Source organism: Camelina sativa, chromosome 12 (assembly GCF_000633955.1).
Source record: "Camelina sativa cultivar DH55 chromosome 12, Cs, whole genome shotgun sequence".
Taxonomy (NCBI): domain Eukaryota; kingdom Viridiplantae; phylum Streptophyta; class Magnoliopsida; order Brassicales; family Brassicaceae; genus Camelina; species Camelina sativa.
In genome coordinates, this window is record NC_025696.1 from 8,494,962 (window position 1) to 8,509,368 (window position 14,407).

Genomic DNA, 14,407 nt, shown 5'->3' on the forward strand with positions numbered 1-14,407 from the left:
CTAATTATTTAATATTCTGGTAAATTACTTCCGGATCCACCAATAACATTATTTTTATATGATGCAATGTATTTCTTTTAATAAATGTGATATTTAAATAATATTTATGAATGTTAAAATTTTAAATAATATCATAATTTTATGAAAATTTTACAAATACTAAAATAAATGGGTCAGTTTGCAACTTTTATTAGTAAAATGTATTAATAGTAAAATAAAAAAGGAATCTCTACAGAATATTCTTTTTTAGAGGAAAAAATAGAGGTATCCATTGGAGCAAAAGTTACCTCTATTATAGAGTTCCTCTATTTTAGAGGTAAAAATAGGGAAAACCATTGGAGATGGTCTTAGGCAAGCTTTGGTTGAGAAAAAAGAATATAGAAAACTTAATTAACGCTTGTCCAACTATTAAAAAAAAAGTACTTTCTCAAAAAAAAAAAAAAAACTGTAGTATTAAACAAAGTAGCTTTATGAAAGTTTTTGGACAAAATAGTTCTACCATGCATTCTTGTCACCTTTTATGTGGACAATGGACATAGAAAACTTGCAAAACCGAGTCCTATACTCCTATTATAAAGATAATCCCTTAACAAAAAGGAAACAAATTTCTAAAAGTCCGCAAGTGCAAAGTATTTCAACCTTCTTGGAATCCTATAGAGATTTTGTATGTTAGAGATGAAAGCATGAAGACGTTCTGGTGCTACAAGGCTGTGTTGTAGGACTCTGGAAGATGTTTACGCGTCTTGGAGGAGTCACGGATATTGGATGACGTGGCAATACTTTTGAAGGCTTGTTAATTAGAGGACAAGATATTATCATATTGACTAGAAGATTTGGACTTATCCTTGTTTAGGAAAGTAGGTCATAGGAGGGTTCCTATATATTGTGTTATTAGGCCAAACATGTTGTTTGGCCGTTCAAGAAGAATTTTAGAGAACTAAGTGAGAAAGCTTTTAGGGTTCTTAGGGATTTTGGTTAGATTAAGAATTGGTCAGTGGCAAGTCGTGTTGACTGTGTGTAAATCTGATTAAACATATCTTGTAAGATTGTTTAAGTGATTCTTAATAAGAAAAGAAGTTCTTTTCAATATTGGCTGCATCTTCGTTTTTACAAGAGAAAGGAATCATAAAAGTATAGGAATTTTGATAATTTTACTAGTTTTGTACTTTGTATAATATGTGAATCGTTTGATAAGAAAAAGCACCAGTTTTTTTTTTTTTTTTTGAAGTCACAAGGTCAACGGGAAAATGGCCCAACTGGAACGGTTCATCATATATAATTCATAACTTATGAAATACGTACGAATCATTCTGACATGTTGATCCATACACTGAACTAATTATCCTCAAGCCTCGGGGCGTACAATATCATTTGAAGTTTTTTAATATATCAAAACTCGTATATGTTCGAGTTCAAATTGGGGAAAATACAAATATTACTAAGCTATATATTTTGGTGATATCAACTGATTTATAATCCAATATTTAAAGATACTCTTTTTATGTGCTTTTCAGGCAGAAGACATTGCTTCAAAAATCAACCATATCTTGTCCTCTTTATTTTATGATTGTAATAGCGATCTCTAATTAACAATAGTTACGGTTTGGGACTACCATGAGAGAACACGCCAAGGGAACAGGTATTAAAATAGTAGTAGTATTAATCTTCTTAAAGAGTATTGGTACTTGAAACCTCACAACGATGCTTTCTTATTAAATTAGAAAGATTCTCCAAACTAATGTTTTCTTCTGATGACAAACCAAAAAATAACGTTTCTAAACAGATTTCGAACATTTCAACATTCAAGTAAGAAGATAAAATATTTTAAAAAATACTAAAAGAATAATCATTTCCCTTAAATAAAAAAAAATAATCAAAAGTCAGATTGTATCATGTATATTAGTAATACTTTATATAATTATATTGTTTACCAAAAAAATTGAAAAGTCTTTTTTTTTTTTTGTTAAAGAAAAAAATTCAAAAGTCCTCCATTACCATCCGGAAGGGTTTCAATATATTTCAAAACCGGTTAACGGCGAATTTGAGACAAATTATACAAATTCCAAAAGCCTTTGGGAAACACTCGAAAACGACCCGAACGCATTTCTAAAACATTTTGTCTTGTATACAATTGTGTAAAGATGCTGTATAAGCTGTAAACCTAAACATGGCCACGTAGTAGTACTGTATGCGGATCAATTAATTCGTAAACATTACACATTTGTGAAAACTTTGAATTTATATTACTAATTAATTATAAATTTATAATGCCATATAACAAAATAAAACGTTCACATGCACATGCAAAGATGAGGTGGATATTCAATAACTTAAATAATGAGTAAGAAGAGCCAAAGTGTTGCTTGTAGTCTTTGAAAGCTCAGAAACAGCCTTCTTCACCTTCTTCTTCATCTCTACATTTACTTCCCCTTCCTCGAATCCGTCCGTACACGTGCCCTCGTCGGTCAACGCCGAGCTCACCCACGTCCTCACGTTCTTTAAGTGCTCCTCCGTAGTTTTTCCTCCACCTCTGACATACTTCATCTCGGCCAACGCTTGCTTGAGCTCGTCCACGGTGTTCTTCATCTCCTCCAAGCAGTCCTTGAGGATAGGGACCTCATGGCTTTTAGCGGCTTTGGCCTTTAGAAGAAGGTTAGAAATGACTGATGTGGCATTTTTGGCGGATTTGACGTTGAGGTTGAGCGACGTTTTGCATAGTTTGAGAGGGTCGGACTTGATGGTGGAGGAGTAGGAGGACAATGAGCTGTAGCACTTTGTAGGGTATGTTGTCGAGTTGCATGCCGTTTTCACGAACGTGTTGTAGTTTTGGTATCTGGCTGGAGGAGTCGCTTCTGTTTTCGAAAAGCTTAATGATGAGTAGATGAAAACGATGAGAATCACAGAGAATATCACGAAACGAGACATGTTTTATAGGTGTTTTGTACTTTCGGGCTTAAGAGAGAATAGAAAATGCAAACTTTTGAAGAATTGTGAAACCAATGCAGTATGCGTATGTATATATAGACACATAATCTTATTATATAAACCTTAGTTTTCAAAGTTTAGTAATTCATATAATCGCGACATGTGTCAAGTATATCGATAAAATTTTGACATGTGTGAGAAAAAAATTTATTTAATAATTATAAGAAAATTAAAAAATTCTAAGAATATAAAGATTACAATTAATATTTTTGAAAGTATATTAAACCAAAAGTAATCTATTATACCACTAATTCTAATAGAAAATTTATCTATTAACTTACTAATTTCAATAGGAAAATATGTGTAATAAATAAGGAAAATATTTGCAATTATTATTTATTATCTTATTATATAAAGTATGGTTTCAAAAGTTACTAATTCATAAGATCGTGACATGCGTCAAAATCTTATTATTCCCTATATATTAATAGAGAAACACTCTCACAAAAAGCTGATGCGTCGTGCTCACATAGTTCTTGTACATTTTTTTAATAAATACCTTTACATCTTATTATCATTTACATAAAATATGTCATTGAAAAGAACAATACTTGGGTTCACCCCTAGGGGTGAACCTTATCATTCACCCCTTTATAAAATAAGGAAATAAAATCTGTAGATATTATTTTAAAATTAAAAACTTAAACCGTTCTTTTATAAACCCAAACTGACATATAATTTCGTTCTAATTGTAAAATCTAAACCCTAACCATCTCATTTGTAAACCCAAACCGACATATATCTAATTGTAAAATCTAAACCCTAACCATCTCATTTGTAAACCCAAACCGACATATAATTTGTAAAATCTAAACCCTAACCATCTCATTTGCAAACCCAAACCGACATATAATTTCGTTCTAATTGTAAAATCTAAACCCTAACCATCTCATTTGTAAACCCAAATCGACATATAATTTCGTTCTAATTGTAAAATCTAAACCCTAACCATCTCATTTGTAAACCCAAACCGGCATATAATTTCGTTCTAATTGTAAAATCTAAACCCTAACCACTTTATTTGTAAACCCAAACCGACATATAATTTTTTTTTAATTGTAAAAACTAAACTACCCAAACCGATATATAAAATCTAAACCAAGCCAATATTTGACTTTCCTTAAATAAAAGTATACAGAATTTGTTTCCTTAATTTGTTTTGTTTTTAATTTAATTTTGATTTATTTTTTAAATGAAATATTAAATAGAGCATTCTGATTGGTTGAGAGGAGAGGAGGTGAATACAAAGGTTCACCCCTAGGGGTGAACCTAAGTATTTTTCATAGAAAAACTCTCTCACAAAAAGCTGATGTGTCACGCTCACATAGCTTTTGTGCCTTTTTTTAATAAAGACCCTTACATCTCATTATCATTTACATAAAATATGTCATTGAAAATTATACGGCAATGTTATCTTCTATTAGTTTTTAAAAATCAAAGATTTAATCAGCAATTAAAATCCAGAAATATATTTAATTATCAATTTTATAACATATTTAATTATTAGAAGTAATTACATCATTTCACAAATAATAAAAAAATTATTCATTTATTTACCACTTTTATACATTTTTCTCATTGCATTTTCTAAACTTAGGATTTGTTTAAATTAAACCGATTAGTCTAAAAATCTCTTATATATATATATTTTTTTTGTTAAAGATCTCTTATATATTAATAGAGAAGCACTCTCACAAAAAGCTGATGTGTCGCGCTCACATAGTTCTTGTGCCTTTTTTTAATAAATGCCCTTACATCTCATTATTATTTACATAAAATATGTCATTGATAAATAAAAGGCAATATTATTTTATATTAGTTTTTAAAAATCAAAGATTTAATCAGCAATTAAAATCCATAAATTTATTTAATTATCAATTTCATAACATATTTAATTATTAGAAGTAAATTACATTTCACAAACAATAAAAAAATTATTCATTTATCTACTACTTTTATACATTCTTCTCATTGCGTTTTTTAAACTTAAGATTAAACTGATTAGTCTAAAAAATATTGTTTTAATTATTTAATGGTATAGTGATGTAGATAATAATGTGAAACATAAAATATGTGAATTTGATTTTTTAGAAACACAAAAAGATATCAAAACTTTCTACACCAACTTAAATTCTTTTCCAAGTTCAAATATTTCACGGGTGAAACGTATTTTACAAAAAATAAACGCAAATTTGAATAAACGAAAAATAAACTTTACTTACATATTTTGTTTTACACAAAGAATCTTAAATCTCAAATAATAACTTTACTATAATATTTTATTTAAATCGATTTTTTTTTGTCAACCATTGGGCCACAACAGGCCGGCCCATTAGCCTAATCCCTACATTCGTAGGGAGCGGGACATAGTGCGGGTTGGTACCTAGTATTGTAGATTATTAAAATAATAAGATTATTATAATAAATCTTATTATTATGTTGTAGATTCTACAATTTTATAATTCTAAAGAAAAAAAAATCGTCCAAACATAAAAAATCCATAACTCAGAAACATAAAAGAAATTATACAGATAATTTTACAAGAATGATACACGTAGTTATCCTAAAGAAAATCCTAAAAATTCTACAATAATTAAACTTATACAAAAACAATCCTACGTTATATCAAATTCCTTGGCCTAATCTTAAAAGGAAAAGAATCTTATTATATAAAGTATGATTTCAAAAGTTACTAACTCATAAGATTGCGACATGTGTCATAATCTTATAATGTTGTAAATTATTAAAATATTAATAAAATCTTATTATTATGTTGTAAATTATAAAATTTTATAATTCTAAAGAAAAAGGAATCGTCTAAACAAAACAAATCCATACAAATAATTTAACAATAAAGATACACGTAGTTATCCTAAAGAAAATCCTAAAAATTCTACAATAATTAAACTTATACAAAAACAATCCTACGTTATATTGAATTTCTTGGCCTAATCTTGACAGAAATAAAATTTACATATAAATATATATGTATTCTCTCATATCTTTGTCATATATACAGAGATAGTATTGAATTTCTTGGCCTAATCTTGACAGAAATAAAATTTACATATAAATATATATGTATTCTCTCATATCTTTGTCATATATACAGAGATAGGAAGAGGTCATTCCAATGTATCAAACTTAATTAGAATATTCAAACATGAGCACTACAGATGGAAACCAAAAATGTGAAAATAACAAAAAGTCAGCCAAGAAAAGGAATAGAACCATTATGAATAATGATCAGATTGTTATGATGGAGAAGGCGCTTTCCGATGAACCTCATATGCAGCTGAAACTAGCTATACTTCAGGCATGGGTGGACAAACTAAATCAATGCGTAAGTATAAAACTCATATTCAGCTTCACATACATATTTCTCCATAATTGACTAATATTATTTTACAAATATAGGGACCCCAGCTTACAACTATGCAACTAAGAAAATGGTAACAACTTCAACTTTTTAAAATTTTCCTCTTTTTCTAGGCACTTTCATCTAAAAAAACATATATTTCAGGATTTATTACAAACAATCAAAAGAAGTTAAAACTAGCAAACATTCGAACCCATTAAATTTAACCACAAATATCTTGCTAGGGAATCTAACATAAAAAGGAAATTTGAATATATTTTGGATGGCAATCCATCTAATAGAGTATGTATTGATAACAATCAAGATAATAACGCTCTAAACAAAAAATGAAGATGTCTCCGGAATAAAACGTCACGAGGTAACAATTCTATCCTATATTATGTAGTTCAATATCTTTAATTATAATAATTATTAAATTAATAAAATTACATTAAAAATCATGTTATTTTATAAAAATGTATTGTTCTTTATTCAGGAAACAATAAAGGAAAAAACAATGACTTAATGACATGTAATTACTGTGAGGTTTTGGTGTGGAAATCTGAAAGTCTTAAACACAGTGGAAAAGAATTGAAATTTTTGATTTGTTGTCGACAAGGACGAGTTGTGCTGCAACGTCTCGACAACCACCAACTTATTTAGATGACTTACTGTCACGGTCAACATTGTTTCGCAACAACATACGATCATATAATTCAATGCTTGCTTTTACATCAATGGGTGGAAAAATTGATTACGATATCAATTCAGGAAATTGTCCTTTCACTTTTCGTATGCATGGTCAGAATTACCAAAAAATTGGATCTCTACTACCAGGCGAAGGAGATCTACCACGTTTTGCGCAGCTATATATATATGATACTGCTCATGAACTTCAAAACCGTCTCAATGCACTTGCCAAAGGAAAAAATAATGAGTTGAATAAAAGTATTCTCAGCGGATTGATTAAAATGCTTGACGAATACAATGAGTTAGCTAAAGTGTTCAGAATAACTAGAGATAAATACGAATCTGGAACAACTGAAGAATACTCAATTAGATTAATCAAAAATAACGAACGTGGTAGACAGTTTGACCATCCACAAGGAGATGAGATTGCTGGACTTATTGTGGGTGACATGTCTATTCCAAATTGTGAGAGAGATATAATAGTGCATCATAAAATAGACAAACCACAATATGTCAGCTTTTTACATCCATCCTATATGTCTCTACAATATCCTTTATTGTTTCCATATGGTGAACAAAGTTATATGGAAAAAACCATTCCATATAGAGAAGGATATACTACGAAGAGGTCATATGTCACAATGCGAGAGTATTATGCATACCAAATATATACAAGATTGACATCTCCAGGAACAATAATACGTTCAGGCCATCTTTTCCATCAATATGTGGTTGATGCATATATTGCTATCGAACAAGAACATATGAATTTTTATCTATATAACCAGAAAAAAAACTTAGAGCGGATTTGTACAATAATGTATGTGATGCAATTGCAACAAAACTACATTAACAAGAAAAATTTGCTTACTAACTCAAATTTGCTTACTATATGAAGAAATCTAACTCAAATTTTCTTACTAAAAAAATATTATTTCTTTCGTGTAAATGGTTGAAAAAATAAATATAATAGAATTAGTATATTACATATAATTGTAGAGTATAAATATATGTATGATTAGGGGTAGCCCATTCTTATCTTTTTAGTGATTTGTGCATTATTTATGTATTGATTGTTTTAAAATTATATATAAAATCTACTGCTCAAAATTAGAATAATATGTTACTCCCTCTGTTTCACAAAGAGTGTCATTTTGGCCTGATTTTTTTGTTTCAAATTAAGTATCATTTTAGATTTTCAATGTAATATTAAGCATAAATTTCCAACTTTAACCTCATATTCATTGAAGAATATCAAGAGTCAATATCAATTTTAAGGGTATAAGAGATATTTAAATATGTTTTCTTAATTTGTGTGTAAAGTGTCAAAATGACACTTATTATGAAACAGAGGGAGTATCAGTTAACATATAAGATAATTATTGAATTATATGTTTGTCAACTAATTATTAACCAAACAATCACGAAATCCAAATGATTGTATCACTTAGGTCTATTTGGTATAAAAATTTACATTATAGTTCATTTATAACAAAACACAATGTGTGGTTCTAAAATTGTCCAATAAAATTAAATTTGTCCAATATAAAATCTTAAAATTTTAATAAAACTAAACACATGACATGTTGTAATATAATCACCTTTAAAGTTACGAGGTTATATATTGGTTTGAATTTATAAAAGAGGATTATAGTTTAAATTTTATAATTAAACAAAATTATATGTCGATTTGAGTTTATAAATGAGGATTAGGGTTTAGATTTTACAATTTAATGAAATTAAGTGTATTAAGATGAAAAAAAAATGAAATTTGTTTTCTCTAGCAGAAAAACTTATATATATACTTCTTAAAAATAACTTTATTTATAAGAAAATATTAATATACTTTTGTTGAATTTAATTTTATTTGACAAATTAAAAATCCGCACAACGGCGGATCCTAATCTAGTTGGTTTATATTTGTGTTTCAATTAATTAAGCAAATTATTGGATCGATCGTCTAGGTCTAGGTGTAGTAGACAGTGTAGCCCTGGATAGCCACATGGAATATTTGCTTGAATAATAGAGAAAAAAAATTGTTACAAGTCCTTAAAAAAAAATGGTTAATGTGTAGAACTGAACTTTTGTTTTGTGTTATTTCGCAGAGCAAATGCGATTTTATTTTATTTTATTTTAATTTTTGAAAATATTAATACTACTAGATATATCTTTAAAAAGTTCTAAATGTTAGGAAAATATTGGTTATTGTGAGATATTATTATTCTTATATTATTTTAATTACTTATTCGAACCATGTGACATCTCATTCCGTTTGTTCTATATTCCCCTATAATCATCGATCATTAACCAGTTATGCATGTATGTTAGTCTTAATTCTCTCTAATCATTATGCTGTAAAGTAAAGGTGTAAAAATTAATCATTAGAAGTCTATCATATAATTTGCTAAACATGGCCGTTTCACATCATACGATCGTCTCCTTGTCTCTGTTTATAATAATTAACAAAACCTAGGCGTCTCAAATTATACCAAACTAAACCCAACTTATTACGAAGTTTTGTTTTCTTTTGAAGATCATTACAAAGTTCATTCCGGTGTTTAAGCAAAGGTAGCACGTGATGTGATATGATGCGCAATGCATGTAATATGAACATGGACCAGATCTCTTATTCCGGAGAAACATCAACTTATTTAATTTTTGGTTTTAGTCAGATATTATTATTAGTCATCATTCTTCTCTAATTATTAAGAAAGACAGATCGACGTATCAATGTATCATGTACACTAACACTATAGAGAATTGATATGCGAATTAATCATCTCCGATGCATGATCCTATTAGTTATAGGCGTTTAATGGCTGGAAATTGCACATAATTTATAAGTTTTTTAAAAATCAATCAGCAAAATAAAATTTCTAAAGCTGTTCACAAAATTTCATATTTGAGAACAAAGTGATATGAATATGATCGCATATTTTGAAATTAGGAGCCCTATCGTACTTTTTGTTAAAAAATTGTAAACACAAACATCTAACGAAGAATTATTGTATTTAAAAATCATATGTAACATAAACTTGACATTTCAAAGTTCAAACAATCAACCTATTTTCTAGAATCATATGAAAGATTAAAAAAAAAAAAAAAGCTGATGGGAGAGACGTAAAGGATGTGGATGGTTTGTAAGAACATACAAAAGAAAAAAGAAAAAAATCAAACTTTTTCATTACAATTGAGAAGATTTTAAACCATTTTGACCTTAAACAACGCAAGAACCAGTGTTGTTGTTCAGATCCACGGGGATAAATTAATAAATCTAAACATTTTACGTCTTCTACAGTCTACAGACGAACTAGTGGGACTTCATCACTTCACCGGGTCGATCAACACAAAAAGATGTAAAAAAGGCTCAGCAAAATGTTAAAACCGAGGGGAGCAACAACATTAGCATTAGCTTCAAGTGTCCATTTAGCATAGATGTTGCAGCTGAGTGGTGTTGTTCCCTGCAACAATCACAATGAAGAGTGTGTTATGATCCTCCTCATCATCTGAAGGTACAGCAAAAGAGAGAGAGGGAAGAAAAGTTTGAGATGAATACTTACTTCTGTAAGTTCTTAAGGGCACCACAGTAAAGGACATTTTCAGGGGGATCCATCTCTGTCTTTCCATCCTCTTCAGGGTTTGTGATCCGCATATAAGTTTCTTCACCAAGATACCATCTATCAAGATTCTCTACTCGAATGTTCCAAACTCCGACATTATCAAGGGAAATAAGTACAGCCGTCCATCCCCCTGGGTATACCTAAATAACAAGGAAACCATTAAGAAAAACCATGCAGATCATAGTAGTTTGAGTGATGCTACGGTGTATGAACCTCGATTGTGCTTCTTGAGATGGCATCCCAGTTGTTATATGAACCCTTTTTGTCTTCTGACCATATACCAAAGTCCATCCTGTATAACATGGTACATCAACACCAGATTTTTTAAGACATGAGTAACGAGAATAGATCACAAGGTGTCATTGTTTCTCTTACCCAACAACAAAGAAAGAATAGCCATCAACATGAAAGCTCTGGATCTTGGTGTCGTTGTTCTGGAATACAACTTGTATAAAGCTCTTGTATGTTGCGTTGATCATAGATCTGTCCAAACGAGGAGGTCTATTGAACGGTTTTTCAGGGAAGTCCAGCTTATAAGCTCCTTTCACTTTATTGAGATCCGCAAGCCTCACTGGAGTGCTTGGATTCACAAATGAAATCCCATTAAGTGTAGCACGAAGAGCACCATTAATTGTTGTTGGAGGCAAACTTCTCAAAATGTATGTATTAGTGATGTTTATTTGACCATAGTGAAATGATCCCTGCGGATTTGGGCGAGCTCCACTAGCAGATGTGTTTTGCCTGTAGATCAAAAGAGTCAGCTTCACTGGGACAATAATCTAGTTGTAGTAACAAGAAAGGGGTATTTCCATGCACTTGCACCAAAAAATGTATAAACAAACCTGATGGCCTTTGGCTGGTTCATTGCTGACCACGGGCTAGAAACATCTGTTTTAGGAACTGGTAGAGGACCAGAAACAGGTCCTTGGGAATTAGAGTAATGGAGAATGGCAACACCAGTGACTCTTTGCCACACTGTTTCATTCACAAATCTAGCACTGGCAACAATGTAGTAATCAATTGTGGCGTTTTGGTCCATGGTTACCAAGAAAGAATAAGACTGTCCTACATGAACATCAAAATCAGTAAAGTTCGTCTGAGAAGTGTAATGACCCTCGGTTTCTACCAAAAGCAAATTGTGGTTCTGAATCCTGAAGTTCAAGCTTGTTGAGATCCCAACATTGTGAACACGGATTCTGTATGTTTTTCCTGCAAAATATAACACGATTATTATAGCATAATAGAAAACTAATAATTTGCACCCAATCTTGACAAATCTTCTCTAACGACTGAAGATGTGAACTTTTGAAGTACCATCTTTACAAGATGTTCAACTACATGCAACAGTTACTCATGTGCTCAGAGCTCTAAGTCGAATAAGGAAAAAGATTATCTTAGAACAACACAACTAACTGAGATTGGAGACTAAACACAGGCAACTCTTCAAACAAAATGTTACTAGGATGCAAAGTAAAGTCACATGACAATATTCATAGGTCTCCTGAGATAAAGTGAATAAACTCCCAGATATGATACCTGGTTCAACATGAAAGGTTAAGTAATCAATTCCATCAGGTACACTACTGTTGTACTTGTAAGGACCCTTCCCATTGATGAGGACTCCATCTGGCATCCCAAGTTCTTTCCCAGAGTCAAGTGTTCTCCTTAATGCCTGAGAAGCAAACAGTGTCTCAGGTATATATATAAAACACAGGTAGTGATAACCAAATGCGGAAAACGAAAATACACCAAAGTGATAGTTACATACTTTATGGTCCTGAGTGTACCAATCACCAATAATGAAGATGAGTTCGCCGTCAGGCTGTGGGAAAGGGATAGGAATGACATTACGGTTATTAATCACGATGGGACCAAAACCCCCAGATGCTCTCTGAAAGTTGAGTGAAGGGGAGTAGAAAAAGCTTCCAATTTGATCCTTCACTTGAAACTGATAAGTAAAGTTCCACCTAGGAGGAATTGGGCAGTTTGTACCAAGAACACCGTCTTGCCACGAGTTACGTCGCATTTGGACGCCAGGCCTATTCCAACATGACAAATGGTGAAGAACCCCAAAGAAGCACATTAGTCTTTAGAAACTATATATGTTAAGGAGGTTAAAAAAAAAAGAGACAGGGGTCTTGGTCGTCTCACCAAGTCAAGAGGAGAGGCTCATCCAAATGATTGAAGACGTTAACAACAACATTGTAGTTGGTAGTAGCATTAAGCAGAGGACCTGGAAACTGCCCATTGACAGCTATAACCTGAATATACAAAGGTAAACACTAAATCAAAGAAGGCTAACACAGACTCAAAAATTCAATCTTTTTATGCCAATCAACATTTTTACATAGAAGGAACCATTAGTTGAATACCTAAACCCATAAAAATCATAACTTTGAGATTATATGGTACATTACATAACTTTAAAATCAAGTTCAGTGACCCTCTTTAGCACATTACACACAAATAGAAGAAACCCAAAAGACAAAACTTAGCCACCTCAAATGCACTCTAAATATAGATCCAGAGGTAAGAAGAACACGAGTTTCAGAAAACTGAAAAACCAAAAAGCATTTCAAAGACGCCATTGAATCTCTAAATCGAAAGCGAGAACCTTTACTAAAACACTAAACCCTACACTCAAAAGGGGGGAAAAAAAAGAAAGGTAAGAAAGAAAGGGAACCTGTTGAGGAACGCCGAGGGGAGAAGCGGTGATGTAAGAAACTCTGAAGTCGTAGGAGACGAAAGGGTCCGCCGCGAAAGACACGGCGGAGAGAAGAGCAAAGCAGAGGAAGAACACAGAACAAGTCGGCGCCATAAAGTTTGGATTTTTTTAAAATTTAATGCGTGTTCGTGATCAGAGAAAGCTAAGGAGGAATTGACATAATAAAGGAGTGAAATCGAAACGGTAGAGAGAAGACGAAGCAAATGTGTATAATAAAAGTGTCAGTGTGGGTTTTTGAAAATTTTTCTTACAAGACACCGGAAAATTTTAGGGGACACTCCAACAACTTTTTTTTTTTAATTATTTGTTTTTCTTTTGGCCTTATTTTAGTAATACCTTTTCTTTTTTCATACTTCAAAAGACAATTTTGCAGGAAAAAAAAAGCTTTACCTTTAACAACCATTTCATACAAAAAAAAAAAAAAAACTTTCATATTTTTGTATTTTCCCCTTTAGTGTCAGTGTACTTTTTTGGGTCCCTTTATTATCAGTGTAATACATGAGCAATAGAAAGCATTGAATTTGAAAGGAAGACCGTTGAAATGCAAAGATTGAGGAGAAGACCTGGAAACATATATGTACAGAAGAATGTGGGAACATATTAATCACCCTGTTTTTTTGTTTACAATTGTTTTATGCCAACTACCTCATACTATATTTTAGTAATGAGAAGAAACAGATAAACTTATTTAATGAAGGGAGCTCAACGTAGTCATAGTAGTATAAAGTTTTATCGAACTACGTAGATAGATGTCTAGAAGAACCGTATATTAAAATAAGATGAACTGGTTTCTCTTTTGCCAATTTGCAATTTTACACACGGCATGGACGTTATGAAAAGTTGCTTCCTTCTTAAAGAAACAATCTTTTTTTTTTTTTACTTGAAGTTGCGTTAAAAGTACCAACATGATACTTTTATATTCCTCTTCTTATATACAAAAGCAGTCTAATCGAAGTGGTTATGACATATATCTGTATTGGTTTCTTCGGTAATTGTATGCTAACTATAACTTTATATTTAATTTGTTTC

The 14,407-nt window shown here is 31.2% G+C and overlaps 2 protein-coding genes across 2 annotated transcripts; both read right to left on the minus strand.

The window, feature by feature from the left end:
- Positions 2,157-3,004, minus strand: LOC104730912 (21 kDa protein-like). The gene has a single exon (XM_010450153.2). The coding sequence runs from the start codon at positions 2,923-2,925 to the stop codon at positions 2,323-2,325; it is 603 nt and encodes a 200-aa protein (XP_010448455.1). The 5' UTR covers positions 2,926-3,004; the 3' UTR covers positions 2,157-2,322.
- LOC104730913 (monocopper oxidase-like protein SKS1) lies at positions 10,196-13,654 on the minus strand. Its single transcript, XM_010450154.2, has 9 exons — positions 13,337-13,654; positions 12,805-12,914; positions 12,422-12,692; positions 12,190-12,325; positions 11,496-11,862; positions 11,029-11,394; positions 10,867-10,945; positions 10,594-10,793; positions 10,196-10,494 (listed from the first exon to the last, which is right to left on the minus strand). The coding sequence occupies exons 1-9, from the start codon at positions 13,469-13,471 to the stop codon at positions 10,401-10,403; spliced, it is 1,758 nt and encodes a 585-aa protein (XP_010448456.1). The 5' UTR covers positions 13,472-13,654; the 3' UTR covers positions 10,196-10,400.

Bases quoted from the DNA above. Each gene is read 5' to 3' on its own strand.
- LOC104730912 (XM_010450153.2), bottom strand. From the start codon at position 2,925: ATGTCTCGTTTCGTGATATTCTCTGTGATTCTCATCGTTTTCATCTAC.
- LOC104730913 (XM_010450154.2), bottom strand. From the start codon at position 13,471: ATGGCGCCGACTTGTTCTGTGTTCTTCCTCTGCTTTGCTCTTCTCTCC. The intron at 11,395-11,495 runs GTTTGTTTATAC...TTTGATCTACAG, and splicing joins AACCAGCCAAAGGCCATCAG to GCAAAACACATCTGCTAGTG. The intron at 10,794-10,866 runs GTTCATACACCG...CTTGTTATTTAG, and splicing joins TCTCAAGAAGCACAATCGAG to GTATACCCAGGGGGATGGAC.